Here is a 17,342-nt window from a genome sequence, read left to right as displayed (position 1 = left end):
ATGAAGACTGATGGCAGCACCGCGTTATAACAATAATTATCCCGGACAAGTGCCTTGCTAGGGTGGAGTTTGTGTCGTCAAATTTCGGGGAGCTTTGCAGGGCTTAAAGCTTTTAAATAGTGGGGAAGCTTCCGCGCTAATGGGCATATTAAGAGATTGATACCGTTGAGAGGTATTTGTTTGCAGGCATTATGAATTTTGTTGAACACAATTTGAAACATAATAGATAATTAACATAAGCTAATATCTCATAATAGTTTTGAATTGCAAAGAATATTCGGTTAGTAAAGAAACAAAGTTATGACGCAGTATATTTCGAGCTTAGTCTTCAATAACTATCAGCATCTTGATTCTGACGTCTTAGGCTTGCTCAATTTTTCAGGAAAAAGATTGCATGGTATCTGTTTACCTTTTAATATTGATTTATTGTAAATCTTTCGTTGCAACAGTATGGGTGCTTGCCCAATGCGTTGCAACGATGTAAACATGATCAAAGACTACTTAGTAAGTAGTGAAACACTAGATTGAAATTCAAGTTAAATCATTAACATGCATTTTTAAAATTATAAACCAAAATTATTTTAATAAAGTTTATTATCAATCAATGCCGCTTTGCACGACCTAGCCCAATTTTATTTTAATAATTTATCACGTACAAAATATTAAAAAAATATCTTTTCCAGTGCTACACTCTTCAAAGCATCATAAAATAATATGGCACAGAATCCAGTATTTTCGCAACGATATTGCTATTTATTTACTGTAATATAATTGTAATAAACCTAAAAATAAAAATTTATACTATAATTATAATTTTCAAAAATACATATTTTGCAATAGCGATCCCTAAACTCATATTTTTTTGCAAAATGCTGCTAAAAATATACTGTTTTTATTAGAAGGCTATATATAACAGCAATATATTTTGTGGGATTATTTTAAAAATTAGTGGTACAATGTAAGTCAATCAGTATCAATAAAATAATGCAAATTACTTAGTAAGTTTTGTGCTAGTAAGAGATTTTTATTTCATTAAAATTTACCCAGAATTATGAAATATTATAGTTGATAAATTAGATATTATTTATTAATATTTAAAACTACTGTGTCAAAATGTTATATAACAATAATTGTAGATATTATTATTTTATAGCATCGCGCTATTTGTTTTAATGCAGTATAAAAATTCGTTATATCTGGTGATATTAATTTGGTTAAATGATTATTATTATCAATAAATGTACTACGTATAAATTCATTTATATATAATAAATATAATTCATATAAGACATTAAGATAATCCTGAGTTAAATAATAAATGTGTGATTAATGCTTGGATAAATTTACTCAGCAAGAAAATGTTAAAGATATCTAATTTTTTTTATAAAAATAGTATTCTGTGTAAATTTAAAAAATACAACAAATAATATTACTGATTCATTAGGTTGACTTATTTTTTAAAATATACAAATATTTTAGCAGTCTATGGATACATCTATATTTTTTTAATTATATAGAAGTTGGTATATATATTTTAGTAAAGATTATATAATGGAATTTGAGTTTCGTAATATTTTTTACAAATTCAATCTTAAAGTTTAGATGTATAACCTAGTATTTGACACTTGCTTTTCCGTTGCATAATATTTTATTTTTTACTTTAAATATATAAAGACGTATAAATTCAAAAGTCCTTTATTTTAATTTTTATTTCTTAAAACACTATAATTTATTGAAACTTAACAGCAAAAGGTTGGATATATTTTCATTAAAAAATATATAGAAACTCTTGGTTAATTTATGATGCCTCTGTTATTTTGAACAAATATGATGTTATATATAATCGGAAACATATATAAAGTATATATATTTGTATAACATATAAAGTAACACAATAGTAAATATATTTATCAGGATGCTTTTCTAAATTAGTAAAACATTACGAGATACCGAATCTAAATTATTGCAATATTTATTTTTATTTAATATTTTTAGTAGGGTTGGATTTTGTTAATTTTTTTATTTGAAATAGCAATAACGATGAAAAATTATCATGGTAACAGTAAAATCTAAGATTTTACTGTTACCATGGAAGACCGCGATAACAGTAAAATCTAAGACTTCCACATTTATCAACACGCAATAATATGAAAATCTATGTACATAACACACGTGAAATATTTAATCCAGATATAGGTAATAAGGCGTTTGTCGCCGTTACGGTGGAAAAAATGAACAAAGAAAGAGCGGTGAAGGTTAAGCGACACATCGCAGAGTCGGCATAGGGCGGCCCCTAAGAAATGATGACATAAATCCGGGATAATGTCTGTTTGTTATCAGCGCGGCGCAGTCAACGGTAAAGAGGGATCAATTCTGAACGCTTGTTAAGCGTCCAGAAGGGGAGAGAACGGGAGGAATCGGTAGCTTGGCTAGTTCACCAAATACCCACACATCATCGAAAAGGATTTTAGACGAAATAGTAAGTACTTATTTTTAATACCTAGATTGTATATGGTAGTTAGTATAAATTAATTATAATATGTTTCTGTAGAAGCCAGAAAAACACTTAAATGATGGACTATGACCGAAAAGTACTAGAGTATATAATATAATTTGAAAAAAAAGTATTTTGCTTTAATTTTAGCGCAGTGAAAATTATTATAATAACGTAAACATTAATAAAAATATTTGAAGCGCAAGGTATGAAAAAAGTTAAATGTCATAAAAGAAGATCGGACAGAAAATAGTTAAAATTCGTATTTCTATGTTTGTAAGCTCTGAATCAAAAGACTAAAATACAATAAGTATATTTTATAATAAGTCCACTGAAATCGGAGCAAATAATGTTTTGCGAATATTCATTTAAAATAATATTTTATTATTATTATAATAAACCTAGTGAAGTTAATGTAATTAGAAATATTTTATCAGAAATGTTACATTACTTAATATTTTCTTAAAAAAAAAGCTGTTTTAATATCAGTGAAACTTTTACTGTAAAAAGTTTCTTTGACGGAAGCAAAACACATATTTTATAAGCTGTATTTATTGATGAAATATATGTCTGCATAAATTTACTACCCTATTTATCTAGCTAATGGATGGTTCTAGTCTCTAGGTTCTATTATGTTACCGGAAGTTAAATTTCAAGTGTCTAGCTATATCTTCGTGTAATTTAATATCTGGATCAGTCAACTGAGACCTTTATTCATATTTTATCTCTCGCTATATATAATATATACATAGTAACGGAAACTAATCAAATTTAAAATGAACTTTACGCACAGATTAATAATGCATACAGTTATTACGTAATTAAGTTACATACACATATATCATAAATGTTGTAAATACATTTTAAAATAAAAGTTTACTTACCGACCGAAGACACCAGAAGCTTTATTTTTAAAAGCGCCAAGAGCTCCCAACCCTGGCATGATGAATATTGTCCTCACTCTACATTCATCTTAATAATATATACATCTAAAACAAAAACATAATAAAAGCGATTATTTATTAAAATTTATTATGAGTGTACTATAAAATAAAAGCATTTAAAGAATATACTGTAAGTTATTGATTTTTTAAGACCTATGACGTCATAGAAGGCTTAACTGAAAATTCCTTATAATGACGTCAGTGTCTCGCCTACGTCTACCATGATACGAATAATAAATGAAAACGTCGCTCTCGTCGTTAAATTCATTTTAAGATTTTAATATTTTCATCACGTTTTCATCATAAAGCATTCATTCATAAACTTTACAATGTGTTTTTATTCATGAATAAGTTTGGTGATAGCATTATTGTAAAGTTTTATTTTATTAATAAAATGTTAAATGTTTATATAAATAGTATCCTTAGCGAGTAGTATTTTTCGAGTTATTGACATATATTAATATTAATAAATAAATAAAATATTAGCGTATCTTAAAATATAAGAGTACAATAACTAATTTACGATAGTATTTTAAATAACGAAATCTAAAATAATTTTAAGTTACTACTGTAAGATGTATAATATTGTGTTTAAATACTATTTTTAAAGGAGTATTTGTATAAATATATAAAATATACAGGATGATCTAATTCGAGTTTCTTATGTTGGCAGAACTAAAAATCAGACAGCTGTCAATAATCATGCGTATTCAAAGTGTCAAACTACAGCCACACATCAACGAAATGGATCGCTTAAGCACAAAGTTAAAATTGTTCAAATGTTTTACAGATACAACAATTCTGTATGAACTGTGTATTGAAATTTATCGATTTCATCGTCTTACTGAGCGAACATTTCGCAACGTAGTGAAAAAAATAAAAGAGACTGGAAGAGTTGAGGACTAGGTCCGTTCAGCCTAGAATATTGGTGCTGTAAGTAAAAGTGTGGCTGAAGTCCCAGAATTGTTGATTCGTCGGCGTTCACAGCATTTGAGCTATGGTTCCCTTTGTCCCATTTTTTATCTGGACTTGCATAAAATTCAGATAACATAAGAACAAAAACCCAGAGACTATGAATACCAAAGGATTTACGTAGATTGGGAGTTCGGAAATTGAAATTGAATTACTCTTTTTATTGAAAGTTTGTTATAAAAAGATGTATGTATTTTTTTCACTTACATAATTGTAATAATGCTTAAATAATAAGAGTTATTGCTATAATTCATTTTCGGTAATATATCATATTTATTATTAGTTTTCTTTAATTTTTGTTATTGATTAATATGTATTAATATTTATAAAACTCGTTTAAATAAGTTTTACATTACTATACTATATTATTGATTTAGTAGTTACTATACAGTTTTCTAAGAGAAAATATTATAAATATAACTATCAAAATTTTACGAATACCTTACGGCATACCTTATATAAATAATATAATACCTTACGTAATACGACTAATATTTAATAAATTAAATATAATACGATGGTAATTAAAATGAATTATTTAAATAAAGATTACATACTTTTTATTATTTTTATATAAAATAATAATATATTGATACGAATTGCTTAGTTTAAGATTTATTATTAATTTTATTTAAGATTACTATCGCCATAAAAAGTCATCTTACATACAAAACTATTCGTTTTAAAATGCAAGCTAATTTAAAAAAAAAAATAATAATAATTAAATTAAAATTGAATCTACATATATAAATAAAAATATTTTTTATACTTAAATACAAAGAGAAAAAATTTGAGCGCATTTGATTATTTTTTTATGGACTACTGGATTTTTCTAAATTGTAAAAATAAACTGTAAATAATTCTTTATTAAAAATCAAAAAAGCTCGCAAATTTGATCATTTTCTTATAAAGTAAAAGGTTTATATTAAATACATATTTTTTTAATAAAACATTGTACAATAACTACATAAACATTATAACGTTCAACATTAAAATATTTAAACGTTATAATAATAAAAATATTTAAAAGTCAAACCCAGGCCGGAAAAGCTCGCGCTTTCGATCGATTTTAGCGGGGGCGCTATCGATTTTTCAAAATTTTTGCGAAAAACTTACTCAAAATTATGGCTGAAGCAAAGCTGCACCCATCTCACACACAAAAAAGCCTTAAATATTGTTAATAGTTGGGTGGAAAACACTCACAATAAGATGTCGGGGAGCTGTCCGCACCGGGGCGCGCTTCTGCGGCAGTCCGGGGCAGCTGCCCCCCGCGCCCTAGGTCCCCCTTGCCCCCGCCCCCGCGCCCCGCGACCTACGTGGAAAAGCTCCGCCATTGGTTGGCGCACTAACACACGCGCAATGAAAGCTTCCCGGGCCGACCAATGGCGCCGGCGAGATTTTCCACAAGGCGTGTCCTAGAGCCTCGGTCGCAGCCTGAAAGTTGCGACTCATTTGAATGTGTTCCGAATTTTCGCGTATCTATGTGAGCGGAATTTCACCCCGGTTGCGTAATCCTTTCAACTTTTGTTTCAATAACGTTGTATAATGCTGCGTGAAATACATAATGTATATTTATGTATGTATGTGTGTATATAACAGAGGGACAAAAGAAATGGTTGCTTTTTATAACAATAAGAATAACAAAATAATAAAAGTATATTGATCGGGTTTCACATACACATACAAAATGCGGAAGTATATTTATTATAAACATAAGCTTTTCATGCGTCAATCTTTCTAAATTTACCAAATAATTTTATTATTTAGCATTTAAGGTTGTAAAGTTGAAGTCGAAAGCAAGGCGTTAGAATTTAGATAGCAAATGCTTATATCAGTCTCATGTAGTATCAATTTATGTAACGGTGATCGACAAATTCATTATGCATTGAGCTACATGCAATGCAATAAAACTTAATTTTTAAAGGCATTATAGTTAAATTTTTCAAAATTTATTGAACTGCAAGGAATGTGCCGTATACACAGAAATTAAAGACCTAAAAATCCAATCCGTTTACTGACAATGAAAGTATTGAATTCTTATTTCATAGCTTTGGATAAATGCATTGATATTACAGATATACCTAAACTCTCAAGGAATCGACAATGAATTTAATATTAACGAAGAATTGCTTTCTCTGATTTTTTTCACAGATTTGTACGAATCAGAAAAAGTAATATTAGAGAGATTTCGCTTAACTGTTAGTTAGATAAAAAATATATTAGCAGAACTAAAATAAAGTTAAACTGCAAAAAGTGATAATATTATTAACGTCAGCATAAACATCATACATTTAATAAAAATCAAAATGAATAAATCACTATAAATTTCAAGTTTTAGGGAAGTACAGTGTCTCTATTGCCATAGATACACTGTACTTCCCTGCTCTAAAGTGGTTTATTTATGCACTAAATAGAAAAATCTGCATTTGAAATTGAAAAAGGCTGATTTAACATTTATGGTGTATATCATTGCTCATTTAAATCAACTGAACATTTCGAAGATGAAATAAAATGTTTTAAACAGCATCAAAATTAAATTATGCCTATCTGAGAATAATAACCGTAACTCAATTTACATTGAATCAGTGTTTGATTAAAACCACGTAAACAGCAAAAAATATGCAGATTTAACTTGCAGTTCTATCACATAAAAGTAGATTTTAAAATTACAGAGTGCAGCAACTGAATTTCACTATCTTTGATACTCTATTCTAAACTGACATTATGGCCTGTAAACTTGCAGATATAATGAATGGATTTAAGATCAAATATGTCATTTTAAGACTTATTTATTCAAGTCTTTTTTCAGACTTACACAAATTTATAACTACGTAATGAAAAATACCAAGCACTCTAAAAATATATTTTTATATTATATATTTTCTCTCGTATAAAGAACACAAAAAGTAAATTTAAAAGAAAAATATTAGACAAGCATCTTTAAAACATTATTTGCATCGCTATTTCTATTATTAAACCAGATATTTATGCACTAATATCAAAAAATTAGCGCAGTGTTCACATTAAGAATAATATGTTATAATCCTTTGTTTAAAAAGTAAAGATGTAATCGATCTATTTTAAAATGAGCTACATTGCAGAAAATAAATAATAAATTCTATATGCGGCTCTTGACAATCTTTTTCCGGTTAAATTGACTTAGAATTAGTTGAAAATTAATTAAAATTAAGAAATATATTCTAAGAGGTAATAATATTTACGAAACCTAGGCAATATTTTTCACCGCCTCTCTAAAGTAAACTAGTATCTAATATTATATAATATACAACAAGCGTTAAATATCAACGTGTACACCTGAAAACCAAGCTTAAATTTCATGAACACATTTTAGAACTTCGCTCTAAAGGGATTCCTGCTTTTGCGGCCTTATACTCATAAACAGTAAGCGCATTAATTACAAAATATTAAATTTTAATATACAAATAATTATCTAGCCATATATATGCTACGTGTATCAGTAATACTATCATCTTCTTATACTAATTTTTATAAAAATTATTATTTTACACCAGAAATTACTATAAAAATATTTTGAGATACCACACAAACTCACCAATCTTAAGTATCAGAGATTACGAAAAAACAAACTCAAATTTATATCAATGCATAAAATGCTAAAGAAAACCTTAATTCGTATTTAACGGTTTTTTTCTTCTTTCTCAAATTTACATTTTTAAAAGCTTTGTTTCTCCCTTTAACTATAACTAGTAATGCTTTGCTTTTCCATTTATTTTTTTGTATTAAAAGTATTACATCAAAATTGTATCGTGTATTTAATGTACACCATATTTATTAATTAATTTGTTTTAATTAACGTTGTTAAGAATGCATGGCTAACGTTAAAGACTTAAAAATTCATACATCAATCAAAAAGCAGAAAGAGTTTTTTCTAATGATAATATGTCATTTATTAAATCATATATTTGTATACTGTCGCAAATTATTTCACTACGCAACAATATATTTTTAGGTTTTTAATTCGAAAAACTAAACTTGCAGAAAATGTAATTAATTTAGTTGCAAAACAGATAATAAATAATTTTATTTAAGAAAATGTCGGGTGTTATAAATAATAATTTAAGATTGTGAGCACAAATAAAATTACAGTAGCTTGACGTTTGGCAGATTTCAACATTGTCTAAAACGCATGTGAAAATTGAATAATGTTTCGTGTAAGGACATTTAACACTCCTGAGGTCATGCAAGTCGGCTAATGTGAACGTCTTGACTTAAAAAGGTATCAGGAGAGGAAACGATCGTGACTCTTAAATACATTTCAGAACCCAAAAATAGAATTTCTTAAGAACAGTAGGATTGAAATTAAAAAAATGCTTAGCGATATATAACTTTCTAAACTCAAAAAGAACTCAAATAAAATCATATTCCGACGCTCTTAAATGATAAGTGCTGGGATACAAGAACAGATATTAACCAAATATTTGTATATAACAGTTAATCAAGAACATTTCTTAAACTATTTCTAATAATAAAATGTATTTGGTTATTCGGAAGGCCAAATTATAGACTCTGATTCAAGAATGCTGTAAACTCAAGTATCATAGAAGACACGAGTAACTGATGGATCACCAAAGTGAATCGTATTCCTCAAAACAATGGCAAACACCTTGGAAGATTTTCTCAGAGGTTGTATACATGTAGAAAGAACATCAAGTAGATGTTATTTCTAAAAAAGTTTTACTAAAAATTACAAAATCACAAGTGTTTTTATTAGTGATTTTGTAATTTTTAGTAAAAGTTTTTTGGGCAAAACATTCTGACCAAGATAGTAGGTATATTCTAAAGGTAAATGATAAAAATGACGTAATATGGCATTTCCCCAACAGTAAAGGGCATACGATTTACGGAAGCTCATCTTTATATAGAATGTAAATCACTGTAGAGAGAAAGAAATTTTTAAATTATTGGTACATAAAAAAATTGAATTTGCAAAATTTGATTCTACTGCGGGGATTGAATTTTTGGGTCTAAGCATTTAGCCATTTGCAAAGTCTACCACATACAAATTAATAAAAAATACAAGTTTTTTATTTCTTTTTTTTTAATATAGAAATTTTATCCATAGTCTGATAGTTATTAATTTCATATTTGTTTGATGCTAGAAAAACAACTTTGATAGAATATTTTGTATTAATTCTAAATAGTCGAATATAAAATAAAACTAGAATTTTAATTTAAAGGAATATATATAATACACTCAATAGCTTAAATTTATTATTAATATTTTTATGCTATGAAAAATGATATATTTTAAATAGCAAGTAGTCATAATGAAGCGTCTTTAAAATATTAAAAAAAGCTTTTTATCTGAATGCAACATTGCAAAAGTATATTTGAAGACTTGCCAGAAAAAAATAACTAAAAAAGTATTCTTTTATGGCAAGTTGACAATCATGGAGGTAGAAGATTTATATTTTTGGCTAGAAATTATTAATTTATTTTAGCATTTTAAGGTATAAAATGGGTTTTAATAATAAAATACCAAATTAATAAAAAGTAATATACATATATATTTAATTATTAAGGATACATTTAAAATGAACTATAAAAACTAAGTCTTGAAAGTAGTTTTATTTTATGTAATAACTGATTTATTCAAATGAGCAATTTCAAAATAATAATCAGAAATACTGTAAGCAGTTTGATAAGCTTACAGATTAATAAATAAATAGTTTTTACATTTTGTTCCGTGTATATCTCTTAAATTATGTTAATAAAAATATAAACGGCGCGTACTTAGTAATACAATTAAATTATTGCAGTGAAATTTTTATTAAATTTTCTTAAAATTATAATAATTTAAGATACATATTTACTCTACCATTATTTATTGTAAGCCCCTATAGTTATAAATTAAAATTTTATAAAGTGAAATAAATGTTTAAAAAATAAAAAAAATCACAATTTCCACGGTTTATTATGCAAAATCGTAATATCCGAAAAAAATCGCAAAGTACTATTAAAACGGCGGTGTGTAGTCAGTCGTGAAGACCTCATTTGCGAAAGCCGGGTCCGTGAAATTAAATTTTCGTAGAGTAATAAATTTGAAGTCTTTTTCCGATACCATTCCACAGATTCATAAAGTACCCTTAGATATGGATATTTTTTAATAACTTTTAAAATATACAGTTTTAAAATTCAAGAAAATTAAATACATACACTCGTACATATATTTAAGCGACTAACGTTAATTATCTCAATCTGCGTATAAATACGTATATTAAATTTTAAGATTTTTTCGATATTTCCCTTGAGAGCGATCGTTGTGGTAAACAAGTCCTCACCCTTTCTGATCAAGTGGAAAAATAAAATCAGAGAAAAATATACATTATATAAATCCAAAACTATTACGTTTATATATAATTTATGTCATGTCGATGGCTTAAAGTGTAAACTAGGCAACTCTATATGTGACAACTTTATGAGAGAATTAAAAAACTAAATACACAATTTGAAAATAAGAAAATAAAACAATATCTCAAGTTTGTAGTGTATAATTGGAGATTTTGTAGATAACATTTTTTTAAGCATGTGTATTTGGATACAAGGCACAAGATGGCATTGTTAATTTCACTTAAAAGTGTAGTTAGCAAATTTATATTTTAGCAATCGATATATGTATGTATTTATATAATTTTATAGCTAAATATTGTATTCTATATGTTCCTAAAATTATAAATAGTTTTAAAGTAGTTATTTTAAATGTTAAGTATTAGCTTTAAGAATATGTCTGTCTTTTAACTATATGAACATATCTAAGAATTGTATATAAAAACCTAATTTTAGGACTTTAGATTAAATTTCAATTAATAATAATATAATAAATATATGATACAATACATAGAGCACGTATACACGTTTATATACAATACGAATTCCAGCCGACTACACTACATTAGTTTCAATTGACTTCACTTTCGGGGAATTAATTTCCAATGCGACTGTGGGTGGCGAGTCGTGTACAGGGGCGGGTATCGACTGGTTGCTACGATACAACTTCGGAGAGCTAATATCGCTCAAAGTTTACGAACGTGGACGCTACCTGAACGTTGGCTTTCGTCAAAGATATTAAAGTGAAAAATGTGACGTCTGGATACTAAGGGGATGATATTCATAATGAGGGCGCTTTTGAGGGGTGGTTCTCTCATTACAAGCCACGCGGCAACTTATACTTCGATGTTCGCTTCATTAACCGCGATGAGAATTTGGTTTTGAATCAAACATAATAGACGTACATGTATACTGATTTAAACTAATTAATACTAATTTCATTGTACGCAGGTTCTGATTTAATGAAAAATTTCATTGATCGGTTAATTCAAGTTAGAATTTATGATCAGTTTTATTGCATTTGATATTGTATTAAAATATCAACAATTGGTAGTTTCGTTTTTAAAGCATTTTTGCTACGAAAAAAATAAAAAAATAATATCACGTTTTGTAAATTGTCAACTCTATAAAAAATTGTGCCTACTTTTAATTCAATAAAATATAGTAAAATTTATAGTAAGATTTTGGTATTGAACCCGTTTTATTATATTTATTGTTTTTTTCAAAGCCTCTTATCTGACAGGCCCGTAAATATAATGATAAGGTTATTTCTTGACATTTTGCAATTTAACATTCAATGTCAATGGATTTATCCCTTTTTATGATTGAGATTTTTTCTTTTTTTTTACACATCAAATAAATAGAAAAGTAATGGATTTTATTTTAAATTGAATTTCAAGTGCCAAATTGAATTTTTATAGTAACAGAAAAACTGAAAATAAATACGTATATCCATAAAAATAATTACTACTTCGCGCTCAGTCGTTAAATAACAGATAAGCCTCTGTATCTTAAGAACTCAATTATCTCATGAGTACCTGATAGATACTCATTCACAATGAATTCATTTGGCGAATGGGGTAGGGAGCGTTCCGAGATTTATTTACGGCCCCCGTTTTGCGTAATATACGACGTCGGGGTTTCGCCCCGCTATACTGCGACACAAAACGGGTTGAACCAATAAATAGGGGTAGTTTTCCAATAGATTTTATAGCGGGAAAAGTAGAAAAAGAGACAAGTTCAAAGACAAATCACACCCCATACGACACGCTTCTCTTTTATTATTGTATTTTAATATAATATATTCAAAGTATTTCAAATAACTCTTTTTTCAAATACACGAATTTAAAATAAAATCATATAAATATATATAAAAAAAATCATATAAATATATATATATATATATATATATATATATATATATATATATATATATATATATATATATATATATATATATATATATATATATATATATATATATATATATATATATATATATATATATATATATATATATAAAAAATTATGTAAATATATTTTAAGCAAGGGTGGATGGATTTAAAAACTGATGACTTCGCTTTCCTCCCCTATCTCTCGTGATAAATTATCGACTGTTCATTTACAGTACACGTATATAAATTTAATACATTGCTTTTTAATTATACATTTAAAAGTATTGTAGAAAATCAAAAATGCAAATTAACTGTATGATAAAAATACATTATTTAATATATAATCAATTTCAATTATTAATTATATTTGGCAATAACAAAAATAACGGCTAATCAAGTGCTACTATAAATACATTTTAATTAATTATATTCAATAGCTTCTCTGAATTTTACGAGGACTATTAGCATTGCTCATCTCACCCTTAAGCCATTAAAAGGGTTACTTAATAATCTCTTCAGAAGAGAGTAAGAAAAACGATTAAATAATAATATAAAGAATATTTTATATATTTACCACGTTTCTCTTTTACTAAATTTGATACGAATAACTTTTTATATTTTTAAATAATCACTAATGAAACAAATTTATACTTGAACCTATTAACATCTTTGTATAATGTAATAATAATTATTACATAATTTATATTAGTAATTAATTATTGACTATTAATAATATTTTTTGAGATATAATATTTCTAATATATCTATTAATTATTGACTATTAATATATTTTTTGAGAAATAATATTTTTCTGATGAGGCACATTTCCATTTCTCTGGATATGTCAATATACATAATTGCCACATATGTGGTGAGAAAAATACTGAGCATTACATGCCCAAAAACTGACCGTTTGGTGCATATTGTGATTAGGCGGCATTATTGAGTCTTACTTTTTTGTAAACGATGAACTTACTTTTGGCACGAAACCGAAGATATTGGTGTGAAAAAAATATGATTTTTAACAAGATGTTGCAACTTGCTACACATTGGGTGCAACGTTAAATGTTTTGGGTGAAAAGTTTCCAGGGTTTTTTTGTGGGGTTACTTTAAGAGTCATGTCTACGCCGACAACCCGAACCATTTCAGCACCTAAAAACCAACATCTGCTAAGAGATACCGCCCAAAGGCGGCCATTTAATATTAATTGGCGTTCGATTAATATAAGAAATAATACAAAGATATATCTAAATATCTTCTTAAAGTTTGTAAACCGAAGATGGTTAAACCTTTATTTGTTTGCTGTTCCTTTATAGAGCAGACGCTGCATTTTATATTCGAAGCTGTTTTAGTCAGCGTAAAAGTGCACGTTTGAAAAATCGAGTTGGCTTGTACGTACATGCATTAGATCAGCATATTCCAAAAATTATACATAAATAAAAGGGTTATGAGCCATCTTTAATAATTTTTAAAATTAATATTTAACAAATAATTGTAAAAAGTGATTTTTAAAAATATTTTCAGACAAAGTCAGGAGTTCAACAACAACAAAACGAAGATACATATAGACTACGAATAATTGGGACATGATTACATTTTTAGTAAGACTAAGGATAAATGCTGTTGCTTAATATGCAAATCAACTGTGACGATTGTGATAAAAAAAAACGTCGATCGACATCCCAAATATGAAACATAATATTTATGAAATACTGAAGGCAAAGAATAAAGAAGTAAAAGTTAATCTGTCGTTGCAGCAAAACATTTTTGTGAAATCTTAATAACTTAAAGCATCCATTGCATTTTTAAGAGTGTGTCAATTAATTATCAGAACTAGAAAAGAAAAAGTTGATGAAAAATGAATTAAAGAATCGTTTTTGGCTGCCGCAGAGTCACTGCTCTTAGATTTAAAAAATAAAAATAATTTTGCTGAAATTAAAGATTTACAGCTTTTGCGAAGTCAAGAGACAAGTCAAGAGAAAAATTACGTGAAAATATAATATATCAACTAAAAGAGGACAAAAATATATGCGTAGCCTTTTCTTCACATATTTATGAATCAACTCATGGGATGTATACTGCACAATTAATGATATTTATATAGATAATATTTAAAGATTTTTCAGTAAAAGAAGAATTTTTTAAAATAATACCTATGCATGAAAAACCGAGAGGAAAATATAGTTTTGTAATTTTTAATAATTTTATAATTGAAACAAAATTTTTCATTTATAAATTGTTTTCGATTACGACAGACGGGGCTCTATGTATGACTATTTGCAATAAAGGTTTTATTGATTTATGTCAGATAAATGATAATTATCTATACTTTTTATCATACCACTGCAATATCCACTAATAAGTTTTATTTTCAAAGAAATATATACATAATGTTATGGAAACTATACTACTAATTCTATACGAGGTACAATTACTTCAGAGACGCCTATTTAGATGAAAATATATATAATAAAGATAATGATATTGAACTTTTATTGCACACTAATGTTTGTTAGCTTTTCTGAAGTTTTTAGAATAATTAAAAGAGGCACGAAGGTTTCTTTCTGATAGAGGTGTTAGTTACCTACAATTAACAAGCAAAGAGTATTAATAAATATTTCATTGTTAGCATACTTTAATTTTAAACTCGATGATTTGTATCTTGAATTACAAGGCAAAGATAAAAATATTAGATATTATAAGAATGAAAGTTTTTAAAAAACTTATAATATTTTTTTAAGCAAATATAAAACATTGAGTATTAAAGTATTTTCCATGCATTGAAAAATATTTGCGGCTATATCTTGATATAACTTAATTCGACTCAAATAAAATGTTGAAAATGTTGTAAAACAATTTCAGGCAAGATTAAAGAGTTTGAAAATATTGAAAATATCACACTATTTTTTTAAAATTTCTTTCAGAAAGATATCAACATGGAAGAAATCGCAAGTCAATTGTACACAAAATTTGAAGCAAATCAGAAAGCAGGAAATCAGAATTAAAAATAATTACACTTAAAAATGATTTATAATAAAAATCCAGAGCTTTTAATATCTTGTTTTGGCTCTACATATATAAGGCCAAGTATATACATACGAAGAGCGTGTTGTATAAGAAAAACATATATAAATTCAATTGAGAATTGAAAACTGCATCATAAAGAAGTAAATATATAAACACCTCTTTTCTCTTGTTAAATAAATACTTGTGTTAAAAAGAGGCTGTTCCTAATTTTATGAAAATGAGTTTAATAAAATATTTATAGAAACTTATTGGCAATGATAACTATGCTGGCAAAATAATATATTTTATATAATTTTATTGTTCTTTAAAATTAAGCAATATTTTTATGCAACACGTATTTAATTTACTACAAGCATAAATTGTAATAAAACTTTATGATTATATACATAACGAATCGTTAAATTTTAATTTTAAGAATTCAAACTTTCTTTAAAAAAATACACACACCAGAAACTTTGTACAGAAGCTTTCCACAAAAATTCACCCATTCCACGAGCGTCGACAAAGGCCCTAATTTTAATTCGGGCCTCCGACTCTGGGGTAGTTTAATTAATTTGGAAAGCTCTGCAAGGATTTGCTCGGCAGTATGGCCGGGTCGTCAAAAACAATTGAAGCGGAAGCAATGGGCGGCGCCCTAGCGCTAGGGCACCGCCTACCGCCACAGGATAATGGAATATTGATGTGGAAAGTCTCCCTACCCTACCTGACTCACGTACACGTACACGTGCACGTACACCTCTATATCCTTGTTATTAAATACCTGCCTACTTTGATTTATAACGCTCTTTATGGCTAGACGCCGTTTATAATAATTAATACGACGTTAACGTGCCATGACGTTGACATTTCAATGGGTGATATATAAATGTTAATAGTAATTATTGTTAATTTTAATAGTGAATTTGTACTATTATTACTATTATTCATATAAAAATATTTGCTGATTCTGTTTAGAACTGGTGTGATATTATGTTTAAATTTTAATAATCATATAATTATTGTAATATATTATATCTCTGAGATTTAAAAAAGTAGAAAAGGATTGTGAAAATTTAATTGATTATTGTGTTATTTGTAACTTATCAAATTACATTCATATTAAGTAGTAATCATTAGATAAAAATGGGCAAATAAAATTTTACTGTAAATTGTTAATATAAATAATATATTTAACAAAATGTCAATTTATGTATAAATATTTTTATTTTTAACGGTATCAATTTGGTTATTTTAATCATTTTTAAAAACTAATAACAAATACTACATTAAAATTATATAAGCTTGTGTTAAAAGAAAGTACTTACCAAAAAAATGACAGCGATTCTACTTGAGCAGAAATTGACGTGCAGGACACATTTTATTATTTATTTACTACTATTATTTTTACGTTTAATTATAATTTACTTTTTAATTAATATATACTTAAAATTTAAATATTATTATAAGATATCAATTTTATATACTGATATGTAGTAATTGATATTCTTAAAAGTTTCATTGGGAGATGTTAGATTTTATTGATGGTAGATGTTAAAATTAGTTTTTTTTATGAAAAATAAGTTTCAATCGTGACCGTAGGCGGAAACTACTCAGTTTAGGCGGCAAGGCGGACGCTTTCAAATTTACTTCCGGATCTGCAAA

At 27.0% G+C, this 17,342-nt stretch overlaps 1 protein-coding gene across 2 annotated transcripts in view; it reads right to left on the bottom strand.

Annotated features, from left to right (window-relative positions):
* VGlut (Vesicular glutamate transporter) overlaps positions 1-17,140 on the bottom strand; it is a 53,429-nt gene extending 36,289 nt beyond the window's left edge. The window contains exons 1-2 of one of the 2 annotated variants that reach the window (XM_088193983.1): positions 17,006-17,140; positions 3,379-3,483 (exon numbers count right to left, since the gene is read on the bottom strand). In XM_088193983.1, coding sequence (XP_088050109.1) covers positions 3,379-3,437 — 59 coding nt within the window. In that variant the 5' untranslated portion in view covers positions 3,438-3,483; positions 17,006-17,140. Of the gene's footprint in view, positions 1-3,378; positions 3,484-5,613; positions 5,667-17,005 lie in introns of those variants that run through there. The other variant, XM_088193982.1, reaches the window with a different exon arrangement.
* Between the last annotated feature and the right edge of the window lie 202 nt (positions 17,141-17,342).

The sequence above is a fragment of the Plectrocnemia conspersa genome, unplaced genomic scaffold, assembly GCF_051122295.1.
Source record: "Plectrocnemia conspersa isolate PC_06_02 unplaced genomic scaffold, ASM5112229v1 ptg000010l, whole genome shotgun sequence".
Taxonomy (NCBI): Eukaryota; Metazoa; Arthropoda; class Insecta; order Trichoptera; family Polycentropodidae; genus Plectrocnemia; species Plectrocnemia conspersa.
The sequence above is the reverse complement of the archived record's forward strand: the minus strand, read 5'-3'. Positions and strand labels throughout refer to the sequence as shown.